The following is a 22,969-nucleotide window of genomic DNA, read 5'->3' as shown; positions in this document are numbered from 1 at the left end:
CCAATCCACTGACCGGAAGGTCCGTGGTTCGAACCCGACCTCTGCCTCCCGACTTCCCCTGTCTAGGCTTCAGCAACTAGGCAGTATCCCAGCCCTCGTGCTTCCTTCTGGTAGCATGAAAGCTCCATCTCACGCATGCAGTCAACCGATGTCCTCTGGCTAATTGCTAACGTTAGAAGGCATCACAAGCATCAAATGAGGAACTGAAGCAGAGGTTACGCTCCGCTTGTACACCTACTCAGACAGTTTCTCAGCAGACAATCACGTTCTCCAAGTAAACACGTTACAAAACCCAGAAAATGAAAAACCCCTTAGGTAAACAGACAATGCTACACACCACATTTATTCACCCAACCGACCAGACTGGACGCTATCTCTCCCCAAACACAGTTTGAATCACCAATTGGTTTTGTACCATCTCCAGTGCAGTAGAATTCGATGGGGTTAGAAAGTTCCAAGAACAGCTCCTTTCGTTCTTCACTAGATTCACCAAAGACATCGAGGAAGAACTCAAATCAGGTGTGAAGAAGAGCAAGCAAGTATAGTTATTCAAAGTGCTGCAAATCGAAATCATTGCGAACGATTCCTGTACTAAACGGACAGTTATGGTTCAAAACACAGAGCAATGGGTGCTGTTCAAGTATGCTGTTGTGTATGATAAATGCGCGTGAGCATGTACATTGAAGTTAAAGTTGGATATGAAAAAGTGGCCGCTATATGTAGAAATTAAAGATTAGCAAAGAGTACTGGTAGTAATGATAATAACAATAATAGTACTCATGTCGGAACAATAGCAGTAGTAATAACAAGAATAAAAATAATAGCAATAAACAACGAAGAAAAATAATCACATTCGCAAGTAAGGAGAAATATGACGACAAGTCTGTGGGAATCTGTGAGCAGTGCTAATTCATCGTCAAAACAGAACGCTGTACAAAGAGGTCCCTGAAAATAAAGAACAAAAGACTAGCAGCACAGAAATGGCGAAATCTTCGCTCCTGTGACAGTGAAGGGTCTAGCGGAAGTTGGAGCACCAGATCAACAGCGCCCACCTGGGGATCTTGACGAAGGAGGGAACCAGACAAGCTAAGCGGGTCCAGCCAGCCATAAGTAGAATAGTCTTCACGGCCCGACGACTGAGCGGGTATCGTCGGTTCGGAAGTTTTATTGCAAACTGTCGTGCCAGCTCTTCGCCAAACAGGCATCGGCCGGATTGGTTAATCAGCGCTGCACGTGATTGGCCGACCAGGTTGGCAACAACGCGTCCAGGAACTTCTGGAGGTAATCCTGACAGAATATCGAATGAGCAAATGAGGAATAATGAGCAGTACTCGAATATTTCTTTAAAGCTGTGAAGTGTTCAACTCAGTGAGGACCCACAGTCAATAAGAGACCAAAGAAAATATATTTTGGGTGTAGATCCAGCTACAGACATGGTGAAAAAGCCAGAACCTAGTAGGTCGTTGGGTAGCATAGCGAACTGGTGCTCCTGAGTACACGGTTTCGATTTCCCATGATCACTCCAGAATTGGCGATAAAGCGCAAACTCGTTGCAGCGATAAATTCACACAGGATATAATTTCTATCGTCATATGAATCTCAGCTAGTTAGCGGATGATCGTTTCAGAGTCCTGAGATCATAAAAATAAACTGATAGGCCCCGTTGCTACACCTTTGTGTAACTAGCAGGAGGTTTGCATCAAGTCAGGGTAAGTTTTAAACAAATCTGATTCCATCACAGCCAGTGGCCATTCCATTATTCAAATAACCAGTTCCACCCGTTAGACTGTAGCCAGTGAGTGGGTCTGAAGTTCCGTCAGATAAGTAAAGTAAATCGATGAACTTCTGGCTTGCATCATGATCAAAACAACCCAAAAGAACAGAGCCCATTGAAATGACTTAGAAAAAAGTCCATTAACGAACCACATGAGACTAATGGATGGTTCAAGCTAACCAAATGACTAGTTAGAAAGCAGGAGAGTAGTGGTATATATCAGGGCCAAAACGGGCAAAATATCCACAACACATTAGCTTATGAGTTGCCTGGGAACAGGACAACTGTTGACCGACAATGGAATTTTCAAAATCTTCGGTATGAGCAGAGCCAATCTGTTAGGATCGTAAGTAATTAGCCAGTCATTGTACACACCTGAGGAAACTCCTAAGTGTGGTAACACGCCAATCAAGCGACGTCTCTTGATTGGTCACCTTGCTCGATGCTTTGTGGTCTATCGATTGCCGAATTAGCGGACGTCAAAATACCTGCTTTCATTGCTTACATCCACTTAGTGGGCGACTCAGATTTCGACAAATACATTCATATGCATATCAATTTAGTTTTCACGGTAGACTCAGCTGAATCTCTCGTTTATGATATTCTTCAACAGAATGTGCTGCACAAAGGCTGCCTCATGTTCGAGTTGGCATGATAGTTGAGATCTCGTAGTATATTTTTCGTAAAGGAAATTACTCACAAGGTTGCCGTCGAATACCTTTCGGTCCACCTAGTTGCCGAATCAAACCGACTAACCTTCAGTGCTCCGATTAAGCATTTGTCATAACGTTCAGGCGGTCTTGCCGGATAAGTTCGTACCAATAGGAAGTCAGCTTAGATTCTGCTCTGTGTCGTAAGCTAGTCTATTTAGTTTGAGAATCAACGAAGCGTTCAACTGTAAGGCCGAAATTGGAAGTGGTCAAACAATGGTGCGCGTGCGCGCATGTATGATTGGACAGAAAACTTTTGACTTTGGTGAACTAATTCAATCCATGAATTTGGCGTATTACTTAGCGAAGTACAAAGCTTAAAACTTTACACAAGCATCATTTGTCAATGACAGAGCGCTAACCGGGACCCCCATAGATCAAGCCCCGCTGGGAGAGAAAAGAAACAGACTGCTGAGATACCGAGCAAATATTCATCTACTTTAGTATGTTGACCCGATAACAATTCCCTATTGCATAACAGACCAACAGACCTGAGGGGTGGACAAGGCAAGCCTAGCAGGACAAGACGACCAAAAGGTTAAGAGTTCCGTGGTATCCCAACAGGGATGCGCTTCCACAAACAGGTGTAATGCATCCAAACAGACTTACCTAACCCTGCATTCATAGCAGTGCTCAGAAGCTGTGGAACTTGCCCCGACTCCAAGGCAGCCACAAGAGTTTCAGTCTTAACCAGGCCCGGTAGAAGACTGAGTACGGCGACATCCACGCCGCGTTTCTTCAAATCCCGTGCCATTTCCATGCTCATCCGATCAAGGGCGGATTTGCCTGTCCGATGGGAAATAAGTTAGGATAAGAGTGATGTAAGGTGACGTTTAAAAAGTGGAATAGTACCAGCCACTGTCTAACAACCTGTTAGTGATCTAACACTGATATCCGTGTCTAGTTTTACGAACTCTAACTCATGAAAACGTTGTTATTTGGGGGACTGAGCGCTGGAGAGAATAGAAACCTGTTGGCGATCACAATGGAGATTATTCTGTTAGTTCTACTTGCTACAAATAAAATCCACATTATTGAGAAATTTACAAGCGTAGTGATATGTTTCATTGATCTGGACCATNTGCTAGAAATAAAATCCATATTATTGAGAAATTTACAAGCGTAGTGATAGGTTTCATTGATCTGGACCATAGAAACTGAAATTAGGAGTTTACCTATTTCGGCGCCAAGCATTCAAAGAAACAGGCATTACTGAGAGCATGACAAGAAAAAATGAGGTGTAATGTGAGGATAGACTCCGTATTGATTAGGAGGCAAAAGCTAGAGTTAATACAAGGAAAAACAAGCGAGACGGCTGGTAGAAGGTTAACCTGAATACCATCTCTTTGCCACCCCAAGCGGTGAAGCAAATGTACACGGGCTGACGGCTCCTATTCGTTCACCGATAGACATGAGTTTCACATTTTATCCCCCAGTCGATATTGATGGTGGACTGATTAATGCAGCCCGGGTACCGTAGGTGTGCCACCTGTCTGTCGCTGAGTTAAATAAGTTTGCGCTTGCAAAGGGTCATGCGTAATGTATTCAGTCAAAACGCTGTCAGGCCATACAAGTACCGTAGTCAGGTGTTTCGCAAGTGCCGTGGTGCTTCTGCTGTGATGAATCATGGAGCGAAAACCGACTAGACATGAAAAAGGTGTGTAGACCCGGTGACCTCAATCAACACAGTTGTAGAGCTTTCTATCGACCACGTGATTATTCGGGTATATGTACAGATTCAATAGGATTGGCACCCACCTACCGAACACGACAGACAGGTTTTGCTGTACAAAGTCGGACTAAAAACGGTATGTAAAATAAGAACAATTCCAGGCAACGAATAGCTGGCGAATCACTTCACCCCTGGAGTCCCTGAACAAAGACACAAAATGCACTCATTGTGCTGAGTCCAATTGATATCAACATTGAAAAGTACGTTTAGCTTAAGAGCTTGTTCCAGCCTAGCAATCCCCTCCCGAAAAACACATCATCGCGCTTGCAAGTTCGTCTCGATTGCTACTATTTTCGAGCGTCCACTCCGACGGGAAAGCGGACCGACCGGGTATCGAACCCAGAGCCTCCGGACGGGAGGTGAACGTGTCACCCACTACACCAATCTGACGCCCATGTGCCGCACCTGTCATCCTTTGGCGAGATTGTTTTAAACGGACGAAGCTGCGTAATCCAACTTCTCACGTGACACGAGCTGCCGCGTACCGGGTATCAACCCAGAGCCTCCGGACGGGAGGTGAACGTGTCACCCACTACACCAATCTGACGCCCATGTGCCGCACCTGTCATCCTTTGGCGAGATTGTTTTAAACGGACGAAGCTGCGCAATCCGATTTGTCACGTGACACGAGCTGCCGCGTCGCGCCGCCGACCGAACGTACTGACTCCTGCGCCGTTACCTCTCTATACGGCCAACTCACACTGTCAGACTGCCCCTATATGTATGTTTGTACATCGTCTGTTGCCTTTAGAAATCCCTGCTGCGTTAGTGACTATTTTATGCTTCTGCTGATTGCGTCATTATTGAATGTATGTTTGCTGAATTCATGATGCTTACTAATTCGTTTTCTGTAGAATCAGTCCCTGTCAGTCCTCAGTACATCATCTGCTGCCCACGTCTGACTGCTTCTGTTGACTACTGGCTACGAACTGCGAATAATCTAACAGCCGAAATCGTCCTGTGAGATCCATAGCCACCCGGATCTTACAGCTGCTTTAACGAAATACTCATTTGCACAGCAATTAGGTTTTGATGAGAGACTCGCCTGGAACCCAGCTGATTGTTTAAGATATTTATTATTATTTGCTATTATTTTCATCATTGTTTAATTATTATCGCTATTATTTCATTATCATGATCAGTTGGGTTATTACCAACACCAGTGACAGCGAGACCGGTGTTGACACTGATGCTTCAACGTCATATTACTTATTACATATTTCTAACTTAATTATTTCCGAGGTTTCAGGGTGAAAAAAGAAAAGACTGGACGAGTGAGAAATCTGCTGTTAGCCTAAGTAGAGACTCTGAGGTTCCTCCAAACGCTCAGACAATCGGGAAGGAATTCGAAAGCATGATATCAGTCAAACGCCATTGCTTGAAAATTCTCCCTCCGGACTAAATATGAGGGTGTGTCAAGTGGACCCTATCCTGGAAAGCGGACGGGACCAAAAACACCCAATCTCTTCAGAAGCTGTTTCACGCCCTCCTGCCAGGTTACACATTGTCCATCTCACGGATTTCATCATTCTGAAGGAGGTACAGGGAGCAACACTCCTCTCACAAGACAACGATTCGGCATTCGTGACACATAGCCGGGTCGTCCTATTGTTAGCCATGCACCCACCTTTCAGATTTGGAAGAATCAGTGTTTCGCTTAGACGAATAAGGTGAAGTCCGTTCGTGCTTAGCGGTTTGAATGCCAAGATGGTTTTCCAATAAGATGCTAATTTAGTCATATGCTACCAAACCTATCGGTTGACACTAGCCATATATAACTCAATTTTAGATTAGAGTTATTATTACTAGACGTACCAGCACAGAACGCCACGTTGAAAATACGCTCCATTCCACCATAAGAGGATATGTTAACGATGACTCCAGTTGGTAGGGGATTAGACATCACGCTCTTCAAACATGCCTTTTCGTTCACGTTGTTCTCCAACGTCGATGTGTGACAACTCCCAGCATTCATGTTGGATCGACACTCGACCATCATTCTCGTGGCCAGAACGCAACACGTGTACGCATTCCGCAATCCAACGCGATTAATCAAATCCCACTCCTCACTTGGGCTGCGCAAAGTTGTCATTGGTTCCCAGTACACAGTGTCCAGACTGGCTTCGGCGACCAGATAGCTCGATGCACTGAAGGCATTGTTAACCAATACGTCCAGACGCCCACACTGTTCACGCCGAATACGAGCGAAAAGTCCAGCGACTTGGCTATCATCAGAATGATCGACTGCCACTGCTATAGCTTTCTACGAGCGGGTAGAAAAACAAGTGAAGGGTATTTCGGTAAAACGGAAAGTGCTACATTAAACATGAATAGTTGATGCGGACGGTCACCGAGTATAAAACAAGCAAAACAGCTGAAACTCTAACCATATGTCAATCCAGATCTATATCCTTGTATTCCATAGAGTTCTCACAAAAATTACCCTGCGTGTGGAAGACAAACTTATCAAAGCTCAAATAATCTCTTTATACATCATATTCATAATCAGAAAGGACATAGCTACGTAGTAGTGAGTAGTAGTAAGTAGCGTGGAAACATATGCAAAACTGTGAACAAACTGTGATGTGCACAAAGTATGACTACGAGTGAGTTGGCCGCACTTTGACGACAGAAAAACTCACTTTCCCAAACGACAATTATCTCAACAGGCTTAGACTATCAGGTATTTGTGTGGGAACAAAACCCCTAGGTCGCCAAAAAAACAAGTGGAACTTTACGGCTCAAAGCGGTCATGAGCGTCCAAGAACAAACGTAACAACCTAAGGATTAGCACATTATTCAGAAATTTAAATTTTTATCTTTGGTCCAGCACTTCTTCGAAATTGTGGTGAAATAATTCCAATGAGTTCTTTGGGAATTCAGAATGAATGGAAAACCACGTGATTAACTATGACCGCAAAGGAATCGGTCAAAGATGACGCCATTAAGACCACCATCGTTAGTTGCCACACACTCGGTTTTCGTGCCCCCTGAGCCTAAGTCAAGTATAGAGTCTGCAAGATAACCCCATCTAAGTGCAGGCACCATGGTTCACGTTAAACAGTGTGGCTACTTCCTGCTCACAACAGGCCTTCTCAATCAAGATCAACCTTACAGTGAAATTTTGTATATTGCTGACATCGATAACAATGGTTGCGCAGGTCGACGACTGTGCACAAGAGGAGAGAACAGCACGTGATAGATATAGTACCATATGGATATTGGGGAGCAAACCTGGTGAGCGTCAGCGTGCAGTGTTAGCAGACACATTGAGGAATAAAAAGCGATGTAGAAAATAAGTGCATCGTGCAGCGAATAATCTATGGCTAATCACACTGTCCATCAAACATAACACGGGTCGTGAAATTTATGGTAAACATCGCATTGCGGGAATTCGGTGTGGAGATGTGTTCAGAGCAGTCTGTTCGGGTACACTATATCTTGAGGCCCACCTTGCCAGTCCAAGAGAAACCACAGACCTAATAGATTAGATATAAGGAGCGAAACAGTCACAACGTCGCACAAAAATGCTGTGGATCCGAGGCCTTTACGCCAACTATCAGGGATGGCAAGAAAGACTATTCCACAGCGGTTGACGAACATCTAAGGCGTCCATAGGATGGTACACAGCAGCGTAACCACAAACCTAAGGAACCTGACAGATACGGACTCATGCATCAAAGCCATTGCTAAATTCGGAAGACAAGTTGGCCAACCTTCGTACTTTTGTTATTTCTTTTTCCAGTTAGTAAGGTGGGAGGACCACACTACTGGTACTACCACACTACAAGTAAAATAAAGATAAGGCGGAGCCTGTGGGTAATTGTGAAAACTCGCGCCACAATTGATTGGCCTGACTGTCACATCTGCAGACCGTGGAGGCATCAATGCGCGTACGGACGCCTTCTGAGTGCACAGGATCGAGTTGTGTGAGCGAGTTGTAATCGCCTTCATCATCATCATCATCATCAACGACAGCATGACATCAGTGTTCAACACCAATGCTTCACTGCCGTACTGTAATCGCCTTACCTCCTGTTAGATATGGAAATTGAACAAATCTTAGCAGATAAATAGGAGCTTGGAGCAGTATAACAGTCGGAACTCAGCCAACTCAGCGACCACTACGTTAGTGATAGATCTCCCGAATCTGGTTCCGAGTCAAAGCGGGTTATGTTCTTTATCATCTTACATAACTGGTGGGTCGCATGTGCAAGAGCGGCACAATAGCGGTTGAGCAGGTAGGCCTCCGTTCTTTGAGCATGAACCACCGGCTTAACTTTGAGATGCAAATGCATCAGTTGAGTGGTTGTGAGCCAACTCGAGTAAAAACGAAGGATGAAAAGAAATACATTTGGTCCCATGAAGAAGGAAAACTGGCGGGAAGACATTAGCCAAGGACATGATACTGATTGATGTCGGGCTTGTTCGATGAGGGGTATGACGTCAATACATAGTTTCTTCACAAGTTCTGCTATTACTGAGGTAACATAAAAACGAGAAAGACAGACGGAACTGCCGGGTACTACGGTGTTGGTCCACTCAGATGGATATCCTTGAATGCTCTAAGTACGCAGCCTGTGTGAAATAGGCTTCTGTAGATATGGATCTTAAAATTTTCAACGCCCATTGATCGTAAAATTGGGAGTTTACTGTTATATCTACTGATTTGTCAATCTGTGATATCTGCTGCTGACCCGCTCCAGTGCCTAGTTGCCGGAAAAAAAGACTCACAGGAGGGAACATAGCTATATTCCGAACAAGCTAGTGTGAGGGCAAAAGCTACAACGGACCCACGCTATTTAAAAAGAACTTTCTGACATTGGTCCAGACTGTCTGGTAGGCGTTAGTGAACATCCATCAACATCGATCGTGCCTCTATCAAATGCCTGAACGTAGATCACATTCGGTCGTGCTTCTGTGGCGCGCATGAACACTCATCAGCTTTCGCTGAATTGATCGAATGATTGACTGGCCTGGATGCTTGCCGGCTTTCCTGTTGAGATTTTGGTGGAGCAGTAGGCTTCGGGCGTTCTGTTACATTCAGGAATCTGACCTTCCAGGTACTTACGATGTCTAATTCAAGCAGGTTTAAGTTTATTATGTTTCTGTCTAAAAATTTTGTGTTCGTTTATATCGGATAAAGACATGCGTTCCGACTGCAACTAAACATCGTCCCGGAACTGCAAAGATAAATTTTTGCTAACCGTAGTACCAAATAAACCCGTCATGGATGCTATACATCGTAGAAATGGGAGTACGTAGTGGGAGATAAGATGGCTCATTGGTTAGAGCGCGAATTTACTGACCGGAAGGTCCGTGGTCCGAGACCGACCTCTGCCTCTCGACTTCCGCTGTTTAGGCATGAGAAACCTGGCAGTATTCCAGTCCTTGTGCTCCCTTCGGTTGGCATGGCAGCTGGTCATCGAAAGGGTGCTACAGATGAACCACTTAACTTTCTTAACGTAGCCGGGTATAGCAGGTATACAATGGTCTATTTTTTAAAGCAGCCTGATTTGTGAGAAGTAACACCGCACTCTATATCTTGATTTTTTGTAAGGAAACCCCCAATCCCCTACAAAATTATCTATAGAAAGGGGAAAATAAGGGAATCTCTGTATCTGTATTCATAGGACTGGATCGCATTTTTGTTGAGTAGCAGTATATTTGTAGGTTTTTCTCGTGTTAGGAATCAGTACCATCATTGTCACTAGTGTTTGACAGTTGTAGAAATTTCATCGGTTGAACAAAGGTTAAAAAAGACTCCCTGTTATCGGGCAGAAGTCACCAAAGTCAGTAGTTTTACCCGCCTACATATGTTTTGCAGGTCAAATATTTTTCACCTCCAGGACTGCACTACTATGAACATGGTACCGAGGACAGAGCATAGGCTGTCAACGGACAATCTCGCCACATGACAAGATCACCAAAATTTACGATGCTGGATATTTCTTGCAACCCGTAAGACAGCAACTGAGCATTCTTCTGATTAACGCATGCGGGATTTTCCGGAGAAATTGGCAGCAATATGAACTTGCGCTTAACTAACACCTCAAAGGAAAAATGCCTTCGTAAGGTGTGGAGGAAAAAGATAAGAGTAGGGAATTATTGCGAAAAAGCTCTACACCTTTTGACCGCAATTACTTGCATTCCAAGTTGTCATGTCATGGACTGTCTCCAACGAAACTTTCGACAACTTTCGTACGACAAGGCATTTGTCGGACAGAATGCGGGAACACAATCCCATATCTCTGAGTGATAGTTGGAAGAAACCAGGCTCAAGCTCGATTGCATCACATTTGGTCGACACCAGTCGTGTCATAGACAAGGAGCAAGCCGATCGCAGAATCAATTGGTATCGGACTGCTGGATCCGCAACTTTGCATCCAAAAGAAACTTGTGCGACCTCCGAACTTGAACTGGCCTACGAAACATCCGGTCCCACAAGTCTGTCTGAGATTGACGTCACTTACGTGATTCCGTGACGCATTGAGCTATCCCTCATCCAACTCCCCCTTCCTTTCATTTCTATCTTTCTAAAGTGCATGTAGCCCCGACCTTAACCTTTTCCATGTGATTTCTGGTACCTTATGAATTTGTGATGTATTAGCCAAGAGGAGCAATCACAGAAAACAAGCTTTGTTCGCTACCTTCGTTCTCATGACTACCATGGGTATGTTCAGCCACTTTCGACAACGATAGTTTGGAATGGTAGTTGGGCATGCCAGCTTAGCCTGGTAAGCCGTCTTCGTCCTTGGTGAAGCGCACCCTTGACTTGAGCAGTGGGACGTGATGCACCCATTCTGACAGTACACATACCAACTTTAGCCAAGGCTATCTGTCGTGTAAGTGACTCCATCAAGGATCAAAGGCCATTCATTCAATTCGTCCAGTAGTAAATCTAGTTAGGGTTAATGGGTAAAAGTTCGGCATTCAGTGCGTCTAATAGCGCACGGCATTGATTAACATACTCTTGTGGTATGATGTTTTCAGAGCGTTTGGGGACAGTGCCTCTGGCAAGCATACAGGTGCAAGTTAAACTTCGCTCTAACTGGTTCCGGTCTGAATAATCTTTTCCTTCCGTTTCGGTTCTTCTTTACAACCTGCGACCTTCTACAGAAACACATCGCGATCGGAGCAGAATTCACTCCATTTGCTTGGCCGTTTGTTCATCGTGAAAGCCACTTCCGGTGCGCTGCAAGCGCGTACTCTAGACGTACACCTGAATGACGTGATGGAAGTTCGTTTGACACCAGCCATCTGAAAACCTCCACCAAGGCCCGACAGATAGACTTGCGCAAACTTCTTAATTTTCTGCAATAACCAGAATATCACGCCTTGGAACTTCCTTGGGTGTCCAATAAACTGGCACTTGTTTCTGGGCGTTGTAGCTGTGTCGAGATGATTGGTACGTCCATTGGGCCCCCTTAGTTTTAGGGGGGTGAGCTCAGGACAAGTGCCAGAGGTTGGTCAGATGCAACCTCTGACCCACCAAAGTAGCGCCAGCATTGCAGTGTCGCCCAGGACTAGAGCAGCTATTAACAGGGAGCTAGGTTACCGAACTACTGAGAGAAGGACTATGTCTATGTGGTAGTCATGTAGCACGAGCATTACAATGGGTTGGCAGTCAGCATCTGAAAGTGATTGGAAAGTCATTCAGCTTGCGTTTTGGTTGTCCAAGCAGTTGGGAGAGCCGAGAATACTTTATACTCTGAAGACACCATGGCATGAGAAGTTCAACAGTTTTTAGACCAAAGCATGGAGTTTTATGGAGATCTGGCGGGAATAAGGTTTGGTCTTTGTTCGACGGGGCAGCTCAGGTTTTTCACGCAAGAATTCGGGTGTAAGGAAGCATGGGGTGCGTGGATAACCGTTGAACGGCAGCGCCATCATGGTCGTCATATTCTAAAGATAGTTTCATCCGCCTAATCGTCCAGGATTGGCCTATGTTCTTATTGTTGATGCTGAGTGTTTAGCAAGATTTAGCCAGCTACCCCAGACGCACAACCGACGGACTGCCAGTAAGGCTATAAAACCCCGATAGTCACTTTTGTATCCTGATTTAAGTATTAGGGCTGTCAAGAAGACGCAGTCATAGTGATAAGTGATCCTTAATGTGCGGTGCCCTTTCGGTGCACACCTGATGCGTAACCCGGAGAAGGCACGAAGGCTGGGATTGGCAGGAGCTAGACCCAGGCAGGAGCAACCGAAAAGCTTTCTTTCCGAACCAGTGACTCTTCATTCAGAAATTTAGCGCCTAAACCACCGAGTTTTTTTCCAAGAAAAAAGTCTCCGTCGGATAACATTTCACAAGGATGAAACGTACACCACCACTTACTTCCCCCAAATACATCAGCACCCAACTTTCACTGTCATCCATCTCCAAAGTGAGGATTGCTGGTACTTAGTTGTAATGTATTCATGGAAAAGAAGACCCGGTAAAAAGTAAAAATCGAAAAGACGGGGACTAACAACAGCTACGATTATCAACAAGGAAAAGTTCCTATTGGAACAGCGGAGAGACAAACGCACTTAAACTACGATGTAATTCAAAGGATTCATTCAATGTTCTTTGTAAACCATACCCGACATGACCCTACTGAATAACGACGGAGACTTAGTGCAGGGTTGCTACAATCATTCAAAAGTGCCTACGTCTCTAGACATCAACTCAGGCAATCTGGATAGAAACTGAAAACAAGAACGCCATTGACATCGATTAGCAGCCAGATCTCTCAGCGTCTTCAGCCAGAAGCAGCGGGGATCACGCGGTCCCCATCCTGGAAGGCACCCAAATGTCTGGTAGTATCTTCATACCTCTTCACCAGGTCAGGGGTTGGCCATCTCCCTACTTCGGTTACGGAAAACGGCCCTTCCTTCGGCAAACGATGATTCGTCCTATGCGATATACGGCCTAAACAACGCAGCTTCTGGTGCTGGACGCATTCTTCAACGGAAGTGCCCGTTGCACAACCGGAAACTCGCTTCCTAAATGCCTCGTTACGGGTTCTACCATACAAATCTACATGAGCTATGGTCCTGAGATAACTATTGTCGAACACCTGAAGACGTCTCAGTTCTGCTGTTCGAAAAGGTCAAGTCTCTGTCGTGCAACGAAACAGTTCGCACTGTAGCCTGATAAACACGTCCCTTGAAATTCAGGGATATGTCGCTTTGACGCCATAGGTGTCTCAAATTAGCAAACGCGACCCAAACCACGCACTCTTGCTTTGCCCTCATGTGTCACGCTAAAATCAGAAGTAATACAACTCTCTCTGGGTTGTAAGTGGTGGGTTTGGTCACCTCATGTCCATGTGCAAAGTGCGTATCAAGGAACGGGATAATTTTGGTTTGTTCGCCCAAAAACACCTGCGCCTCCTCCTCCTAAAAGATGATAACAATGACATTCGTATATTACAGATCGACATGGTTTTCGCCAAAGGCTATTTGAACACCGGGGTTCACCTCAAGGCAGCTCAGATAGCTTAAGGCAGCCCAGTGGTTAAGGCGCTAGCCGACAGACCGGAAGGTCCTTGGTTTGAACTTAACGTCAGCAACCCGACGGCTCCTGTCTAGGCTTGGGCAACCTGGCAGCACCCAATCCTTTTGCCTCCTTCCATTGGCATAGCAGCTAGGCACCGAAAGGGTGCTACAGCGAACTGATTGGTTATATTCATTTTGTGTTTGTCCACGAAATCGCACACAAACGGTTGAAGTGGGCATCCCTGACGGATATCGTTGTGTACGAAACCACCCTCCGTACGCTCACATATCCGGAAGTGAAAACTTAAATAACGTATACGTTTATGTGGATGGCGCTGTTATGGAACCCAACGGAGTTTGAAGATTTGTTCAACTAAACCCCTACATGGGCGGAATCCTGCTTGCACCACTGGAATAGGAGTTTCCCGAAACACCATTAGGCAACACCACCACTGAACACGATCACTCCACCACTAGACCACTCAGGAACAGGAGTTCGAATCACGGACTGCTGCCGAGAATAGAGATAAATTCGTTGTTAAAGCAGAACAGATACCCGAGTGAGTTACCACACTAGAAGCTAGGGGTACAGCAAGACAAAACATGCTACCAGACAAATCAAAAGAGAAGCTTAGCATTATGAGGTGAAGAATACAACAAACCGACTGGCGCGGTCGGTGCAGCCACAGCCGTTGCGTTCAAAATTCTGCGCGAAGTTTCGAAGCTATAGCATTAATAGTCCGATAATCCACCGAACGTTATTACACTTTCACTCGTTCTCAGCTCCCACTAAAGCACTTTTCTCTTGTTTTGGATTCCTTCACTCTTACACGGGGACTTAATATAACATTTGCACTAAAACATTTTACTTTGAGATTGCCATTCATTTAGGAGTAACTTGAACAGTCGTTTTCACTGCTAGAGGTGACAGACATTAAACTGTATTTATTTTTCTGGTTGATCGATCTCTCCATCCATGATGGGGCGGAGAGTCATGGTAGAGTAGTGACCAGAAATGTTCAGTACATTTGTAACTAGATGACGAAACACTTTTGCACGGTAACACAGATTCATTTGGCCACTTAAAGGCCTAAACTAGGCCGATACGCGTCAACTACGTCAGTGAACAATGCAGGTAATATTACGATTGTTCGCCACGATTCTTTTCGGAAAATTCTAAACGAGGGATCCTAAAAATCTCCATGTACTCGAGTGACGAATTCATTAAGGAAATCAAACCTACATCTTTTAGATCAAAGAATTGGGATATCCTCCCACATTCTTTGAAAGTAGTGGGGCTGGATATAATACAAGAAACGTACCCCACCAGCAGCCTCAATCAGACGTGCAGTTTCCTTTAATCCACTCGTGTAATGCTCCGACCCGTTAGAGCTGCAGTCTACGGTTCTGCCAGTGATATAAACTGTGGCGCCCGCCTCTCCAAGAGCGACTGCTATGGCCTTTCCGAGACCACGTGATGCGCCTGTAACCAAGCAGATGTACCCCGACAGTTTACCCGACATTCCCTTTCACACTACAACCAAAAGACAATCCTGGAGGGAAGACCTGACTTGAAGCACTCACAAAAGAATAATACACCAGTGACCCTAAAATTCATTAGCTAAAACAACAGATTAAGTAGAGTAGCTAGAAGGTGATAGTTGCTTTAAACCGGTCGAATTCGCTCCACATTCTGCATATTTGTTTTTAAGAATACTCCAAACAATCCCGTTTTGTCTGCTCAATAAAGCGCGTGATTTGAATTTACTCGGAATTTCTAGGGATGCGTTTTGACCATAATATCTGTTCTGTTGATGTTTTGGCCTGTCCATGAAATCAGCCGCCGTGCTGGTTTTATTTCGGATCTCAAAAACGAGTTTATACAGACCTCCCGCATTTGTCCAGCGGGTCATCCGGAACAGAGTGGGCGGACGAGCCTGCTACTAAGTGTACGTATGAACGTGGGTCGCTTCTGATCTCTGTAGCTCGTGCCAAATGTCCCAACCTGTGTGGTATCCTAAGAGGAACGTTTGACGATGAGGACATTTCCACTCTGTAGATACCCAGTTAGCACGCGTCCGCTCCTTGGTGCAGAACGTGTGCGGAATCTGTGCAGAAATTGTGCACTGATTTTTGGACTTTAAACCGCGGAAGATGGAGACGTTTAATAGGCGCCAAGACTTCTTTATTTGTCTCACAGTATTAAAAAACCACGATACCCTGCATTTCCTGGTATCTACGAAATGCAAACTGTCGACCGATTTAAGTGGTCTTGTTTTAGTGGACTTCTTTACTCACAGTATTAAAAAACCACGATACCCTGCATTTCCTGGTATCTACGAAATGCAAACTGTCGACCGATTTAAGTGGTCTTGTTTTAGTGTGCAGAGCCATTGTTCACGGGAAGCTCTGCGTTCTGCTTGTCCTCACGTGCGGCTGAGAGTGAGTTTTGTTGTGCTTTCATATGCTTTATTCTTGGTGTGTTTACGTAGACGAAACCGTAAAAAAACATTTTCCTATCTTACTCAGAGCTATACCAATCGGACTCAAGTCCAGGTTTTCTTTGGAGTCCGGGAAACTGCTGAATGATAACACTGAGCAACAGCGAGTGGCTCTAAGTGTTGATCTCCCCCGAAAATGTCGGGGTGTCGTGGACTTGGATCGGTGGAAGGCATCTGAGCTACGACAGCTTCTTCTGTACATAGGACCCGTTGTTTTACGAGATATCTTACATCCTGATGTTTACGAATGCTTTATGTATTTTTCGGTAACCACGTTCATAGGCTGTTCACCTTTTTTCACAACACTACGCCGATTTATCAATTGACTTTTCCAAGGTTTCTGTGTCAAAATTTGCTGCTGTTTTTGGCCCCAGTAATTTAGTCTACAACATACACCTCTTCTGCCATTTTTTCTGTTTCCTCAAGCTTTGCGGTTGCTAGGATCGTTTTCCCTGTCTTCCCTATTAGTCGGAGCTGGGGCATCTGAAGCACTACATACATGGGTCTAAACCACCAGCTGTTCAGCTTTACCGCCGACAGGTCGGGCGTGTGGGATTGGATGCTGTCGAAAGGGAGATATTTTTGGATGATGTTGGTTTGCGACTGAGGCCATCAGTCACTGCAGGATGTCACAGGTATGTTCATGGGGATGTCGTTTTTTGAAAAACCTTCCCGACAACTGCATTTTGTTTGATGGTCAACCAGCAGTCATCGTAGACTTTTCTACAGATATTAATGAGTACCAGATATTCAAAACTGTTCTCACATTTTACACTCACGCATTGATATCGACAGACGTTTTAGTTTTTCAATGCTCCGACCTGCAAAACACTCGGTTGTTTGCATCAGTCGACAGAATATCTTGTAAATGCTTAAGTTTTTCCCGCAAGGTTATTCGTATATACATCCCAATTTTGCGTACCCTTATTGATTAGTCAGTACTCTTACCACCGGCACTCAACCAGCAGTCATCGTAGACTTTTCTACAGATATTAATGAGTACCAGATATTCAAAACTGTTCTCACATTTTACACTCACGCATTGATATCGACAGACGTTTTAGTTTTTCAATGCTCCGACCTGCAAAACACTCGGTTGTTTGCATCAGTCGACAGAATATCTTGTAAATGCTTAAGTTTTTCCCGCAAGGTTATTCGTATATACATCCCAATTTTGCGTACCCTTATTGATTAGTCAGTACTCTTACCACCGGCACTCGGCGAATGTATGCATTTATTACTTGCGTTACTCATTATGTCGTAAATATAAATCTACATATTAATGTTGGCGTTGTGTTATTCCATCAAAGTTTCAGTTTGTGTGTGGACGTCCTCCTGTTGAATGTCGTATTTGCAAGTTGCTTTTCAGCCATGTACGCTGTTCTTATTTTTGCGGACAACCCTGTTGGCCTAGTGCATGAATCGTGGTCCGTACCATCCGATTCAGTCCTTTGGCCCTCGTGCACAACCAGCGTTCTATATGCCAACTTACTGAGGGGTATCCTACCAAAATGTCCACTCAAGTCGTGCACGTACGAGGTGTTTCGGTATTGCAGCAAGTTCATGTTCAGTTAAAAATGTTCTAGATAGTTTTCCGGATGCAATGGGTGCTCAACAGGAGGCCTTTGACTCTGAAGAGCAAAACGATGAACGTCTCTTACGTCAATCCATGCGCAAACAGTATGTTTATCAATCGTATTACAATGGTTGCAGTACAAAGAAACGGCTGTCGTCTGATTTTACAGACGGATCAGATCATGATTCCAGTGGTGACAGTACTTTGTGTGCGAACATAGTCATAAGCTCACCAACTCCAAAAAGACTGTAAGTCCTCCCGCACCTACCACTTTTCAATTTGTAAACTCCTCATTTTCAGATGCACCAATCCGACTGCCATTATTAGTAGTATCATTCCTGTTCAAGACGCGGCACCCGTCCTTGGTGATGCCCCGATGACGTGTGGAACGTACGGTTTATTTCATCACCACTATCTAGAATCTATCAGCAGTTCCACGTACAAAACACTTTCCGCTGTGGGCGATCCAGAACCACACAGTTCTACCCCGATCCTCAGGTTTTCGTAACATTCCATGTACTTTACTTTCTAGAACTAACTGTCCAAATTCAAAGGCCAGCGTAATTTCCCCGGACCTGGCCAACCTCATTCTCAGTGAGTAGATTACCATGTTTTAATTAAACTATTTTATAGAGAATTTAGAGAGGATTTACCCGTCGCTCCAAAGACTTCACATGAAGCTAGACGCTCCGGTGCCCACTAGCAGTTCTGGGGCACTCAACGAGACCCTCTTTTGCTTTCATCCATGGATGATCTCCGAAAGTATGAAGAAAATCTAAGAGATGGTCCAGGCTGCGCACAGCTGGTAAGTGTTAGTTGTGGTCACGATTGCTGACTTCACAACGGCGGAAAGGTGGCTCTTGCAGGAGGCTGGCGATGTGCAAGTGTATGTGAGCAACGTGCTTACGCGGACGTTGGCAACAAGGCTAGCCGTACTACTCAACTGGCGCGGAATAAATGAAAACTAAACCTTAGGTTCAACCAGACTGGCCCAAGGACTTATTTGTAAGTAGTTAATTGTTACTTTATATTTAGCTAGTTGAATCAGTGTCTGGATGAAACTCAATAACTATGTTATTCGTTACAGACGCGACAAGTGAGAAGTTTCCGAACACAAATCTGCGACAAATAAAGGAAATCGCTTATCGCTGGCTGGAGAACGAACGACAGAAAGTTCGGAAACGCCTACAAAGAGCCACCAAGAGTGACAAATGATTTTTCCCTGTATTTTTAAGGATTCATTCATAAATAAAAGCATTTGTAATTGAAGGCGCTTATTGATATCCGGTAAGGTAATATGTTGAGCAATTGTGTGAGGGCATATGGGTTATCACGGCATGGGAGCGTAGTGTTTAGGAAGTTACTGAATTGTAATAGGGAAAGAGATAAGTACGTATAATGGGCTGCATTCACGCAACCTTAGATAACTGAGGACCGGGTGCGGAAACGTCTCCACTACTTCCGTATCCGGGTGCGGACTGGGCGCGGAAATTTGTTTCATTTCCGCACAGAATCTGCGGACACTGTGCGGAAATTCCCGCATCCGGGTGCAAAAATTCTGCAGAAATTTCTGCACCGGTGCTAACCGGGTAAACGGGCGTCCGTGTTTGCAGTAGTATCGAAATTCGCCCGGTTGACTGCACGTCAAAATTTGTGAACTAATTCATTCGATTCATTCCCTAATTGGAGGGCTAGCACGCGTGATTTGGATGGAGTATTCACTCTTATGTAATTTCTGCGAAAAAATCTCTTCCAGATTGTACTCTATTCCTCCGGAGCACCCACTGATTACCAATCATGAGACAGATGGTCCCAGATAATCACGGTGCACCTTAACAGAAGGATCATCAAATTCAATACGCGGGAAGTCCCTTCACGCCTGTGAAGCCAAGGAACTTTTGAGGTGCGTGCGTTCGTGGGAAAACGAGAGTGGCCGATTAATCAACTGTCCCCAAATGCATGCATCCGAGAGATGGCTCTAAATTTGGGGTGATACGCATTCTACCAATTGCAAGATGGTTGCAAAAACGAAGCGAGGTCCGTCCATTGTAATCAAGAACACTTGAAAAGTCAGGCACTGATGTTCCAGAATTTGGTAGACGTAGCAAGGAGAGGATGGTGAATGAAACGAAACGAAACCAATCAATACCTAAAGCGAAGTCACGGATTCATGTTGGAAAGTAGGATCGAAAATTTTGGCTAAGATTCCCGTGTCGAGTATGCTCTTGTCGTTCAAAGGCTCCCGATTAGCTTAAAGGAACAACGAAAAAAGATGCGGCTTCGCACTTTTAATTCTCAGCGCGAGTATTCGCAGAAAGCGTTGAAGTGGATAATGGGTGCTGCGTGAACACACGTAGGAGAAAGTACACTCCGTGCACTAACTGCAACAAGTAGAGAAAATGTTGCCTGGTAAAATTGTGCTCTGTGAGCTTGAAAATCCCCTTATAATGTCACCATTGTGTTAATGGTGATCTTCTTCAAACAGAACTTAAGTATGGTGTCCACTCTCCAAGGGAGAGGGATGAAACACCGCAAGATGTGTTTCGTAGTCCATGGATTTAAGGCCGGTGACCATTTTCATACCAGCTCTTTGGACACGCTCGATGGAAGTGACGTTCTTTTTGCGTCCTGAGTAGAAATATCCAAGAAGCGGTCTGACGTAGGCCCTATAGAGTGTTTAGAATTTCATGCGAGAAGCACCTATACGGTTCTCTGCCGTGTATATTAGTGCATGCTTCGAACCTTGACTGAAGTTCCCCAAACTTCCAGTAGAACTGTTATTCATTCAGAAGGGCTTGTCTCCGGTCTACACTCACATGGTCCTTCAACGAAAGGGAAATTATCCGTGGGCCTGTGACTGCCTGACTCTCTCTGTCAACCTCCGTCTCAGTCAGAACCAGCTGCCGTGAACTGCGTATCCGTTCTCCAATCGCGGCAACCTTGACGACCGTTACGGGGCTGCCCACAAACCGAAGCATGTCAGTGCAATTATTGCATGGCACTATCATAACCAGTGGGATGGCACTCTCGCAGCTATTTTCTTCAGAATCTCGACCGCAACCCCTCACCCACTCAAGCTTGTAGTCGCAATCACGAGCAGATTTTTCATACGGCCCCGTCTCTGGCATGAGCTCTCTTGTACCCGATGAAGCTTTGCTCAAATTTGGCTAGCCTGGTTTTTCTGCCAAAATTTTGGCTTGCCTCCTTCACAAGTTCAAATCCGTGCACGGTGTTCGGGTCGCCCTACGTATTAGCATCCTTCTCCCATCCAACCTCTTCACCGCACCTGACTTCCCTCAACAGTGCAACCAGTGAATCTGCCTAGTATAAGACTAAACCACATTATTGAGACAAAACTCGCCATGTGTCTCAAATCCGAATTATTCCATCTCCATCTTCACTTTTGCTCGTTGTGAATCCGGCCATTTACCCAACTGCCCAAGGTCACACATGGCTGAGTATATATCGCCTGCCTAGGGCCGCGCAGGCGAAATCCCGGATGGTCCATTTTGATAATGTGATAAACAACCCTCTGAAACCGACAACTGTCTCCAGCATGTCACCGTATTGATCCGGCTATCCGATATGTTACTTTACCAAATAAATGAAAATAACAACGCTAGATTGGGTATACAATAATAAGAAGTTCAGATCGAACAGGCTCACTAATGATTGTTCCCTTCAAAATAGCTCGCCGTTGGCCCGGGTCAGCGAATAAACAGAAATCCGATCATGGTTGTCCAAGGTTCTTCTTCCGAAGAGTTACCACGTATACCAGATTCCGAAGATGGTCTGAAGTGCCTTGACACCAGCGTTGGCACATAGGACACGCGAATAACTGCTGTAAGCGCGCGCGAAATCACAAAAGAGAGTCAAAGCACTTGACCACGTTTTTAGTGCGTGAATTTGTACAAGTGTGCGTTTTTGTAGTCTTTCGTATTCAAACAAAAAACGGTTATGCAGTTGGCAAAATACGTAATGTTATAATGCAGGCAAAATAAAAGTACAAAACACTACACCATGCGGGCGTCCCAGCACATTGGGTGGTTCTTTCGGGAATAGCAGACACATACGTCTTAGTAGTGTGAATGAAGTCAAATCCTAGGGGCTGGGTGTTATTTTATGAGGGTGGTCTGCCGATGGACCATGTTTGTATCTTCCCCCGTTTTGAAGTACCTAGGGCCACGGTCTTACGTCTACACTATCACTGTGTTGGAATAAACAAGGATGATGTGAATCTTCGTTAACTAACTTGTAATTCCTGGTGCAAACCTGCAATGTCGGTATTTTCTCAGCTTAGTTCTCGGTCTGAAACTTCCATGTCAAGTGCCCATCAAGGTCTAAAACCAGGTCAAACACTCTTACGGTGTGTCCTATAAACATTCTGAGAATTCCCAAGCCCCCAAGATGAGCCACTGGCAAATAATGATTGGTGATACCGAGTAGTGGTTAGCTGTTGGGCCTAGACTCTCAGACAATCAATGCTTGACCTGACGCTGGGTCGGCAGGTAGCCCTATCTTTTGGTCAATCGCGTGTGGGGGAGGTATAATGTACCGACGGACGTCAAACTGCGCGCCATCGTTAATCCCAATCTCTTTTGTCTACTTTCAGATGCGGCGGCAGTAACGATGGTAGAAAATGAACACATCCCTGAATACCGGACAGATGAGATTGATCGCCCTCCCCAGTGACTACCACCGTCTGATGTTTATATGCTCGTACCCCTGTTCCCCGTTGTTGACACTCTCTCCTCAATCCCCACGTGTTCAGAGGCTCGGAGAATAAACCGTTGAACCTACGCTCTTGTGCTTCTATGTGGACAGTTGGCGAGAGTTACCAACTTGCTGTTACGTCCAACTAATACACCACATTCTCCTTTTCAGCGCACCCGGCTGCTATTCTCAGAACATCCACACAATGAGTTTAGATACTTTTATGCACGCAGACATATTACAGAGCCCTCTCGTCCGTAGCAGCGCCTAACTACGAGCAGTAAGGCGGTGTCGTCGCCGAATAACGGCGAATGCTTGTCCAACACAGCGTGCACTAAAAATAAAAAGAATAACTGCTAAATCCTTGGGGGTGTTTTCTGGATAGGGATATCAACATCCTGTAATCGAAGGTAAAACGCGGTATGTGTAATATGCACGCTATAGAAGCACTAGGGGACAGCGATTCTCCGAAGGCAGGTG

The 22,969-nt window shown here is 45.1% G+C and overlaps 2 protein-coding genes across 2 annotated transcripts; one reads left to right on the top strand and one right to left on the bottom strand.

Moving 5' to 3' along the window:
• Window positions 1-453: 453 nt before the first annotated feature.
• Window positions 454-20,754, bottom strand: T265_07506 (hypothetical protein; the record flags this gene model as incomplete). Its single annotated transcript, XM_009173043.1, has 5 exons — window positions 454-1,287; window positions 3,094-3,270; window positions 6,032-6,479; window positions 15,022-15,225; window positions 20,593-20,754. 5 exons carry the CDS (start codon window positions 20,752-20,754, stop codon window positions 1,016-1,018), a joined length of 1,263 nt encoding a protein of 420 aa, XP_009171307.1.
• Window positions 16,164-18,991, top strand: T265_14310 (hypothetical protein; the record flags this gene model as incomplete). The annotated part of the gene is given in 9 exon segments (XM_009173061.1): window positions 16,164-16,456; window positions 16,483-16,573; window positions 16,669-16,815; window positions 16,836-17,134; window positions 17,140-17,394; window positions 17,725-18,024; window positions 18,077-18,274; window positions 18,309-18,370; window positions 18,864-18,991. Coding segments are annotated over 9 exon segments (1,773 nt in total).
• Window positions 20,755-22,969: the final 2,215 nt, after the last annotated feature.

The sequence above is a fragment of the Opisthorchis viverrini genome, assembly GCF_000715545.1.
Source record: "Opisthorchis viverrini unplaced genomic scaffold opera_v5_177, whole genome shotgun sequence".
Lineage (NCBI taxonomy): Eukaryota > Metazoa > Platyhelminthes > Trematoda > Opisthorchiida > Opisthorchiidae > Opisthorchis > Opisthorchis viverrini.
The sequence above is the reverse complement of the archived record's forward strand: the minus strand, read 5'-3'. Positions and strand labels throughout refer to the sequence as shown.